The sequence below is a fragment of the Microtus ochrogaster genome, chromosome 24 (assembly GCF_000317375.1).
Source record: "Microtus ochrogaster isolate Prairie Vole_2 chromosome 24, MicOch1.0, whole genome shotgun sequence".
Classification (NCBI taxonomy): domain Eukaryota; kingdom Metazoa; phylum Chordata; class Mammalia; order Rodentia; family Cricetidae; genus Microtus; species Microtus ochrogaster.
In genome coordinates this window covers 10,239,958-10,251,218 of record NC_022024.1, presented here as the reverse complement: position 1 = coordinate 10,251,218, position 11,261 = coordinate 10,239,958, and the positions used below count along the sequence as shown (strand labels likewise).

Genomic DNA, 11,261 nt, shown 5'->3' with positions numbered 1-11,261 from the left:
AAAAAAAAAAAAAAAAAAAAAAAAAAGCACTCAGTAATCTTAGACTAGACTGGGCAGATAAACAAATACATGACGCTAAGGCACCCATAGGTCCTGGTTATTCTTAGCAAAACTATCAAAATTATCAAAAGGTCCATCTTGACCAGGATTTATAGGTAAAAGTATATTTTCTACGTTTTACAAATATAGCTTATAAATAACTTTTAGATGTCTTTTATTTTAAATTCTGTCTTTTTAGGCAAAAAAAAAAAACTGATGAGATTCCAGTTTCTAAAGTTTTAATATTTCTTTTTATAACAAGGTAATATGAAAAATCAGAAACCCTAACAAGCATGTGAAATAACTAGATTTCATCAGGACAAAAAACATAAAAGCATTCATTGCCCTTTTTTTCAACTCTCGGCCATCATTTTGCAGATTCTGTGATTCACTCTCTACTAAAGCTATTTGGTGCTATTCTGTTTTCCTTATATGGTATTTATTTTTAATACTCCAAAGCTCTCAGTACCCAAAAGAAATTCTAGACTGAAGACTAAAACTCAGTATCAGCTATTCAGATGGATTACACAGACAAGGAATGTATACAGTGCTGTATACAATGCTTTCAAACCACTGAAAGCTTTTTTAAAGGGGGAAAAAAAACGAGCACAAGAAAACATCCGTGGCAATAATAAGGTACACAAATACAGTTACAAAAAAATTGTAATAACCCAAAGGATACTCAGAATGTGTATTTCTCAAGATGAAGGAAGGCTTAAGTCAAATAACATTACATACAAAGTACCAGTACTTTAGCGTGCAAAAACACGCAACAGAGTTAAGTGGCTTACTAAGACAATCACTGCTGAATAGCTGTGCCTCTCCAATAACCTTCAAATTCCCCTCTCCCAAAGTCCATAAGCCAGACATTTAGATAAAGTTCATAAACAGCAAAGCTGCAAATGAATACAACAGCATCACAGAATAACATGCACAAGAAAATTTTCAGTACAACTCATCGTTATCACCTTACTTTCAAAATGCTTAAGCTAACCAAAGTCCCTTCCTTTCACAGTAGCCATCAGCAATACAGGGAGGCAACACACTACTGTCAAACCGAGGCTTCCTAATACAAACTGATCTGCCCCAGCACAGTTAACAAAACTCACAGAGCCAAAGCTAGATTCCTGTCTTCTATTTTTTTTTTATTTATTTATTTATTTGTTTATTTATTTATTTATTTATTTATTGGTTTTTCGAGACAGGGTTTTTCTGTGGCTTTGGAGCCTGTCCTGGAACTAGCTCTTGTAGACCAGGATGGTCTCGAACTCACAGAGATCCACCTGCCCCTGCCTCTGCCTCCCGAGTGCTGGGATTAAAGGCGTGCGCCACCATCACCCGGCTCGATTCCTGTCTTCTAAATGTGGAATCTTTCCAAATTTTATTTCTTCACTTAAAATGGATATGTATATATGTCTCCTGACCTATTAGCGCTATCCATACCAACAATATTTAGGGAACCCCTTTTTCGGTGTGCTAATACTCTTCTGTTGTTGTTCTTTATTAGTATTTTTTAGATTAGCATACTAAGTGATGAATTTCATTGTGGGATTTTCATACATGACTGTTGTACTTTCCTTCTCATTCAGAGCCTTCCCCCATGGCTCTTCCATTCCCCTCCAACAAGACATGTTTACAGGCCTAGTGCATGCTCTGCACTGTGCAAAGTGCCTCTGAGAGAACAATGCTAAATTAATGTTTCCTCAAATACTGCACATCTTACTTCATCCCGCTTCATCTAAACAAAATTCCTAGTAGGAAAACAGACATGTAAAAACCATAAAAGACTGTATTCTATGTGTTTACACTTAAGGACCTGATACAGAGTTACATTCTGAATTGTAGCTAGTTCTTACCTGCTTCAGAAATATCTTCAATGTAACAAGTACTTTCAAAAAGAGACAAACACAGCACAAACTTCCAGTCCTTTCCTCAGTCTATGAGGTAATTCCCTTAAAAAATTAGAAAACTGAAATTGGAAGAGGCTGAGCAATACAATAGTTGAGTCAGAGTAGTGACTTTAACTCAGGATGCCTAGTCCTAAAGATTTTTGAAAACCCACTTAAAATGCTGTCAAGTAAGAACATTCAAATTTTGTTCCCCCAAACTTAGTATGTACTCTCCATTTACATAAAAAATTTGAATTATAGCTTTGGCTTATATGTATCAAAAGCAAATTCTCCAAAAAATAGAAACTACCAAGTTTAAAAATCTTTCACAAAACCTTGCTAACAGTGACACAAAATGCTTAATTTGTCCAACAGAGATAATCTAATCCTTCAATACTGACAATTACACCATGGACTTTGAGATTTTAATTGTCAGATATAGAATCTAAGACTGCCTGAAACAGACATCTGGCTATTTTAAAGGGGATGGGAAAAGATATTTAAAATTTGGCTAGTGACTCCATAGTTCCAATATTAAGATTTTAAAAAAAGAAAAGACCTCTTATGTGATGGCTACATCACCTCCTTAATTAACCTGTATGCGATCCCAGAAACCATGAAACCCTATGAAGGATCACCTTGTCTTCTCCTCCATTTTCTGAAGGCCAACTCACCGTAGACAAGCATCATTTCTCTCAAACAACTTAATTAACAAGGCTGTTCTCTCTACCCTACAATGTTCCTAAAGAATGCACCACAAAGCCGGGCGGTGGTGGTGCACGCCTTTAATCCCAGCACAGAGGCAGGCAGATCTCTGTGAGTTCGAGGCCAGCCTGGTCTACAAGAGCTAGTTCCAGGACAGGAACCAAAAGCTACAGAGAAACCCTGTCTCGAAAATTCAAATAAAAAAAAAATGCACCACAAAAACTTAAATCATGAGAAATTACTCGGTGCAAACATAATAGTATGGGGCACACTGTAACAGTTACTGAACTATACTACACAAGAGGGGCCTTATTAACCACGAAAAGACCACCAAACTCTAAGGAATGCCAATGACCAATTACCACAAAACCAAAAACCTATGCATGCTATCATTATTCAGGAGATGCAAATCAAGTTATTTATATTTGTTCTCCAATATAACTTTCTACAGTGCGGACAGACCAATTCTGTCAGATCTAGAAAACATTTTCAAAGCCTCATAATGAAAAACAAGCCAATCCCCACATGGCCTGCTGAAACTTACTAAAGCTTACAGGATCTACTCTTACATCCATTAAGAGACAGGATCATGTCTTAACCACTCTTTCCTGGTTAGGGAGCATATTGTTTATGCAAAACACATGTATCGATCATGAAATATGGAGCTTTCTTCAAAGCATACAAAACCTGATCCACCTCAAGGCATTCTACTCATCCCTCCTTGTGTATCTTTCACCCATATTCTTGCATAGCTTTCTCCTCTTAGACTTTCTGTTCAAATGATACCGCACAAAACCAAGGCCCTCTCTCAACGCTATGTAATTTCAGTTCAGCCAACGCCAGTCAAGTGCTGCTCTCTTCACAAGTTCAACATTCTAAAGTGACTGATTTTATTTTTCCTAATACTAATCAGGACATTAGCTTATAGGTAGACACTTACGTTGATCCCTAACATACACCCAGCACTGATAATGTCTAACATTGAGCAAACACTCAACTAAATCTCTAAGAATTGGTTGAGAACACCTGGAATGTCAATCCAGAAAAAAAAAATTTAAATTTTCACAATTTCTATCTAAATTACTTCTTTTAAAAAGGAAAAAAGATCTATGAATTTTACATCTACAGAAACAAAGGTAAAGTCTTAACTCCTTCAAAACACAAAATCTAAGGACTGGAAGCAACCAGGAGATTATGAAGGTCAGTGTTTCTCAACTATGTTCAAACACTTTAAGCGTTTCACAGAACTCCTGAAACATGGGTCACCATTCTTTACACATATGTATCTATTTGAAAACATGACTACCCACCCCTCCAACACACACACACGCACGCACGCACTAACCATCTCATACTGAATTTGTACACTTTGGAGGCTGCTAACTCAACTGCATGGTAAGCCGGTTACCATAGACCTCAAGGTTTTGTCTGGCATGCCTTAAGAATACACCTTGAACTTCTCCTAAGACAATACAAATCAGAATGGTTATAGCTTATTTAATTTCTCACTAGACATGCTCACTCACACAAAAAAATCATAAAAGCTATGCCCTCAAAGCACTACTCTGTGAATACAAAATTAAGGCAGAGCTCAAGGCAAATCATCTCTCAGCAAATCATCTCTCAGAACTATGCATTAGGGAAATGTATAAAATGTGTAATCAAAGACTGATTTCTGCCTATTCTCATTTTAATATTATTACTTATAGGTTTTCAGTGTTTTTAATTTTTAAAAACATGAGTGGCTACTGAATATTGTCTGGACATCCAGCTTCAAACAGAAATTTGCTGCCACTCTCAAACTTCTCTCTCAAGTGAATAAAATATCCTACATTTACAAGGTGACCAAAAATAAAGGAAACAAACCATCCACTTATACCTACTTAACTTGATAAATCGTATTTTTTCTAGAGTAATACTAAAAATAAATAAAAGATGAGACTGAGTCTAGACTGGTGAAGAAGACCTCCGTAATTCCCCATTCTACTACTAAACAGGCTGACTACTCTGTCTCTATAAATGCCGATGTTAAAATTTTAACTACTTTTAACTTTAACATCAAGGTGACAACCATACAAAACTACAATACTGGGAATGTACGTCCAAACTGTACAAGTATTTTTAAAGTACAAAGCAGTAATGCCAAACAAACCAGATCTTTTTAATGACATGGTAAACTTCATACAATTTTACTGATCTATGAAAGTGAAGAAATTAAAATCTGTATGCGGGAAATCATAACAAAATAAAAAGACATAAAAGCTCATTCCTGGAAGCTATGACACAAAACCAAATGCTCCTCTCCCAAAACATTATTACATAATCAGTCATAACATTTTGTCCAGATGCTTATACACAATGGAACTATATTTCTAAATCTGATATATAAATGGAAAATGGCTTCTCAGTATGTTTGGTGAGGAAAAGGCAAGCCTATTCAATGCTATCCAAACATACAAACCAAGCTTGTTGACCATTCCTTGGCACACTGAAATTTACTGAATAGAGGTTTATTTTTTTTTTTTCCCTCTTTGAGTGAGGGTCTCAATGTATAACCCTACTGATTTGGAACTTGCTACACAGACTCAGGACATCTGCCTACCTCTCCTGGGATTAAAGGTGTGTAACACCACACCTAGCCAAGTGAAACCTATTTTCACATTAATATGCTTCAATCAAGCAAAAACAAGAGAGAGCATCCTCAGTACTAGAACAAATTTTTAAAAATATGCACCCTTTGGATCTTTAGCAGCTCAAGTCTCTGGAAGACACACACTTAAATAAGCACACTGTAAGAAAAGATTTCTCTAATCAAGCATGAGCATGTCCATTAAATGTAGCCCAGGAATCATTTATCCTCCTTGTTTTCGGTATTTGTAAATTGGAAAAAAAAAACCTGGCTCTCAGCTTTAAAGGTCTCTCATTCAAACCCTAAGAGGCTAAATTAGTTCTCAAATTTTAGCCTCTCAGAAATGCACAGTGGTCCCCATCTGTAATCCCAAAGTAAGTTGCAGAACAACCAGGGTTACATAGTGAGACCCAATATCAAAAATGTAAAACAAATACCTTTACAGATTTTAGAAAAGTAAAATAACCTATACAGCATGTTAACATTTATTTCTACATCAAAATATTAAAAATTCGAGTGACCGGTAATTTGGTCAAGAAGAACAATTCTAGCTGAAATTTGCTACATGTATTTTAAAAATCAGATTTAAAGATATACTAAAGCATCTCACCTAACCTCCCTAAGAACTATGATATTCAAACTAGATAATTATACGATCAATGCAGCTCACCGGTATGTGCCAAGGTTTGGGTTTGATTCTCAGCATATCAAAAACAAAACAAAGACTAGAGAATTCTGCCTCTGTAAGGAACTTTGGGTCAGGCATTAGAGAGGAAAAGGTAGGAGAAAAACAAACAAAAAGAATCCAACATCAACAGCTTAAATCTAGTAGGTCATGGCTAAGTATCATAAATACAATTACCTTCCGAATACTACATGTTACCTTCCACAAATGCCTGTGGCCATGCAAAGTCCAGCTAGAAATACCAAATACTGGCTCAGTATCAATACTGTACTAATACAACAGTATCAATATTGTACTACCATTTTTTTCCAAAATTCCACACAAACCTTACAGACAGTTCTCAAGAAGTTAGTTACCTACTTTCTAACAGGTAAAGCCGCAAATTAAGAATAAAAAGGAAGGCGCTAAAGAAAGAAGCAAAAAATGAGGAAACAGAAGATATCTACCCATCTTTCCAAATGTGTTGTTGCTCTTGCTCTGTAGACTGGGAAACAAATCACTGGCAACTGCTAATGCAGCCACTGTTTTGCCTGAAGCATGTTCCTTGAGAATCTGCTAAATACTACATAAAGTACCAGATATGTAAATGTAATCAAGACAAGAGTCCTTTATTGCTAGGACTCAGACCTGTGGACGGTATGGTGGGAGACAGAGAAGAAAGGTAAATGAAGATCCATGATGGCACACAAGGACTGTGGAGTCAAGAAAGAGTTCATGAAGAAAATAACAAGAGTTGTGAGTAAGTGTACCAAGCAACAGAGAAGTGACACTTAACCCTTCCCCCCACACACACACAAACACATGCTTATTAAAAATTTTCATCAGAGTTGGGGCAAAAACACACAATCTAAATGGACCCAGACCCTGAGTTTGATCATGCACAAAATATTTAAGTGTCTAGCAAAGAAAAAATGTTCTGTTCTTTTCTAGACAGTTTGGTTCTCATTTGCATACTGTGTTAGTCATGCACCCATATCAAGGTTCAGATGATGTAAACCATTTTATCACTTCATAATGGAGCAGCATCCCTCCCTTATGAGTTACACATAAGGCATCTGCATCTTCATTTCAGAGAAAGAGCTGTCAGAAAACAGAGTAAGAATTCTATTTCTAAGCCTGGCACTCACTGGGGAGACAGAGGCAGGTGGATCTCTGTGAGTTCAAGGCCAGCCTGGTCTACAGAGGTAGCCTGGGCTACACAGAGAAACCCTGTCGTGAAAATCCAAAACAAACAAAAAATAAAGAATTCCATTTCTAAAAAAAAAAAAAATCCCTGATAATGATGAATAAGCTATACCAGCATGATTTGTCCTAACATCTGAAATTTTTAAGTAGAAATCAAAGAACACACAGAAAGAAAGATACTACCACTTAAAGTTCAAAAAACTGATTCAAGGTAAAAATTATAAAATATTTTTGTAACCTTAAGCCCTTATAGTTTCTTTTCAAATGTAAATTATTTTATACTAGATATCAACTTGAGCACAGTTTTTTTCCCATACTGAAAATGTTACAATAAAGTCAATTCCTCCAAATATCAAAGGTAAAAAATCATTCTTAGAGGTCAGGAAGGCCAGTCACCTGAATCAGCAAGAACTACTTCTATCCTAACCTAGGTCTTCTGATCCACTGCTATATACAATACCACGCAAATTACAGTACAGCTTATTAATTCTGAAACTGCCCGCCCACCTGGGACCTTGTCTTATTGTGTTTCGTGGTTACAAAATCCACTAGAGGGGCTGCAGAAACGGCTCAGCAGGCAAGAGCACTTGCTGTTCTTCCAGAGGACCCGAGTTCAGTTCCTAGGCTCCATGTCAGAAGGGTCACAGCTAACTCAGGCTCCAGGGGTCTGAAGCCTCCAGCCTCTGCAGTCACTTGCACTCACACGCACACTACCCACATGGCAAGTTCACACATCTATACAAAATTTAAACTATTTGACGTCCAGGTAAGAAAATCATTTCCAGGGCTGGAGCAATGGCTCAGGTTAAGAGCACTGGTTGCTTGCTGTTCCAGAGGTCCTGGGTTCAATTCCCAACAACCGCAATGGTGGCTTACAACCATCTGTAATGAGATATAGTGCCCTCTTCTGGCCTGCAGGTATACGTGCAGGCAGACACTGTATACAATTTTTTAAAAAAGTATTTTCCTAAAACTGTCACTATTTGTGTAAGTTTTCCTCTAATAACCACTCAAACAAGCACATGGAATCTACAGTCTGCTTTTAAATGTGTGCTCTCAAAATGAACTCTCTACAGTAAAACTTCAAGTTTCTTATTATATGTAGTTATTTATTTGTGTGGATACCTACTGAAGCCAACTTGGAGGAGTTGATTCTCTTGTTCCACCGTGGAGATCTCTGGAATCAAACTCAGGTCATCAGGCTTGGTGACAAATGCCTTTACCCAATGAACTACGTCATTCATTTCACAATTAAAATTTTAATCAAAAGATACTACTACTACTTAACATCACTTCAAAAGAGCACAAAATTATAGTTACTTATACTGGTTATTACTATCTGCTCAGGTTTACTTACATACAAAGGCCAAATTTTCTTATGAAGCAAATTTGCCAATAAAAAAGGAAATAACTACCATCCCATGGAGTGTGAAAAAACCTTCTATAATGGTCCATTAAAGTATTGCTAATATCAGTACCTGTTTAAGAAATACAGAACAGGGTTACCAGTGTACTTAATTTAACAATAATAGGGTACATTTACTTCTGAAATTTTAAGTGAACCTGAGGCATATCTGAGAAACCAAAAAGTAAATTAAGTACCCACCCTTATATAGGGAAAATAGAAGCACTTATTTCTTTTAGGGAGCATAACATTTTGAGTTTATTTCGTTTTCCAGATCGGACAGTTCTCAAATGAACGGGAAACAAACCCCTCAAAGGCACAATTTCCTTCACTTTTCATCATACAAGCATTTGAGAACCAAGTTTTTAAAGGCTGTATTTACTGTTACATTAATGTTCACATGACTCTCAGTCTCTAGGATCTGGTAAGGTTACAGATATCTCTAGACTGTATCATTAGAACCACAGTGCTCTGCCAACACACTCACCACCTTAACGTCTGTATTAATAAAGCATTAACAGGAATGCAAAATAAAATGTGAAATACTTTTTTTTAGTTTTGGTCTACTTACAAAAAAAATCACTTTAAAAATATGAAAAGGTTCCACTTTAATTAAGGATCTTGCAAAGTCAGCCAAAGTAAAAAGTGGAAGAAACTGTCTCTTCTGTGCGTTTCCAACTTTTCCTTTGGATTTAAGATAACAACAAAAACTAAGTAAGAAAGTGCAGCACACAATCCTTATCAATGATCTTGAACCATTAAGAAACCTATCAACGACATAAGACCTGAACACGGGCAAATATTTTGGTGTAGACAGCCATTTCAGTGTATTAGATTTTTAACAACACTTCCAACCTGGCGTAAAATTATCTTACAAAATTGCAAAAGATAAATCCAGTGATGTTTGGGAAGAGATTGTTGTCAAATATACCAAGCATTCCCAAATATAAACTTCTTATGAAAGTATACACTTTTAAATGTCTATCCCACTCTCTCCACATAAATCACCCCCACTTATTTTTGGGAAGAGAAATCATTAGGGACACAATTCCCTAGCTCTAAAATTTCTCACTATGGAGAAGAATAGAAAATGTATTCAGTTTTGAACACTAAATATGCCTGCCTTCCCTTGTGAACAGATTTGGTTAAGTCAGTATCATACTTATTACCATTTGCCAAGAATCCAAGAATCATATTGCTGTATTTTATTAGGAGCTGTCCAGATGATTAAAGAGAATTCTTGGATCAAGAATTTTATGAAAATGAAGCAAAAACACTCTTAAGCACTTGGTTTTCCAGATGTTGAAAAGTGGCGATGTCCCCTAGGATTTCCGAGAAAGTGGTACCAGTACAGAGAAATTCTTCGGCGGTAATAACGTACTAACAAGGGCTCAAAGTAAATGTAAATGACAAAAACTTCGAAATCATTTTACAAAAGAAAATTACAAGTAGCTTTTTATACGGGCCTACGGATAACAAGAGTTCTGAACTCTCCTGGACAAACAGTACCTCAATTAAGAACTACCAGGTTTCTTTTAACCCGACTTATTTCTTTGATGAAACTTTGACGTTAAGACCTAAAACAGCAAAAGGTAGAGAGGAGAGGGCCCCGGCGGAAGTAGAAGCCAGGGCTTGCAACTTCACAGACAGAAGTGTCTCGGGGTTCCTCCGCCACCCCAGGACCATCCGAACTCAAGTCTCTACACCACCAGGGAAGCTTCCCTCTCCGCGAACGGTAGCAGAAGCAGCACCGGAGTTGCTCTCCTCCTCCTCCTCCTCCTCCTCCTCCTCCTCCCTCCACCTTGCTGGGGCCTTCGGTGTCTCAGGGCCTGGAGGCTCCTGAGGCCCGTTAGCCGGTCCGATGTCCCCATCGTTCGCAAACAAAAACACACAAGTGGCGGATGCTGCGCGTGTACTGCGAAAACGGGGGAAGAGTCAAGGACCGGCAGCTGCTGGGAACGTGGCAGAGCCGTCGAAGGCGGCCGGGGCTCCTCGGATGCTGCCCGGCGCTGCCGCCTTCACGTCCACCCCAGGAAGCAGCAGGGCGGCGGGGACCGCTCCGCGCCGGCGGGAGCCGGGGGAGCCGAATGCGGGGAAAGCCCCGCCGCGGCCAGGCAGGCAGGCGGGCGGGCAGCCGGGACCGGGCCTAGAGGCTCCGGAGCTGCGGCGGCGGCGGCCCGAGCACGGCGACGCTTTACGTCCTGTCCACCCCGCCACACACCCCCTCCCTCCTCCAGCGCCGCCACCCCCCTCCCCGCCCGCTCCGCTCTCCCTCTCTCGATTGGAGCCGAGACAAAAGCAACGGGAAGCGGCGGGCCGGGACGCTACCCGCGGACCCCGGGCGCGACCGGACTAGCCCCGAGGCCTTCCCCCGCCTTGCGGGGGCCCTCAATCCGCCTCCCCCGCCGCGCGCCCCGCTGCCAGACTTCCGAAAATTTGCCAAAAACTCACCGCATGAATTTTCTTGTCCCGCGGATCCAAGATGGCGACGTATCCACCGCGGAGGCTGCTGGGAGCAAGACCTTTACCCTCTGACCCCCGCCGTGACCCCCGTCGCTCCGACTTCACTCTAGGCGGCGGCAGAAGGTGGCGAGCAATGCTCGCCGGATGGACCGGGTGTTTCTCGGCACGCCGGGTGACGGTGAGAAGCTCGGCGCTCCCCGGGAGCCTTCCCCGGGGTTCTGCCGGCTCCGGCCGAGGTACGGCGCTCTCTGGCGCCGGTTC

General features: G+C 39.6%; 1 protein-coding gene across 6 annotated transcripts in view; it reads right to left on the bottom strand.

The window, feature by feature from the left end:
- Nucleotides 1–11,053, bottom strand: part of Cnot2 (CCR4-NOT transcription complex subunit 2) — a 92,751-nt gene extending 81,698 nt beyond the window's left edge. For 2 of the 6 annotated variants that reach the window (XM_013350367.2, XM_005358039.3), the window contains exon 1: nucleotides 10,989–11,053. Coding sequence is in view for 2 of the 6 variants with exons in the window: in XM_005358036.3 (XP_005358093.1) it covers nucleotides 10,989–10,993 (5 nt within the window). In the remaining 4 variants the exon portion in view is untranslated. The remainder of the gene's footprint in view (nucleotides 1–10,988) is intronic. The other 4 variants (XM_005358036.3, XM_013350371.2, XM_013350373.2 and 1 more) reach the window with 3 other exon arrangements.
- Between the last annotated feature and the right edge of the window lie 208 nt (nucleotides 11,054–11,261).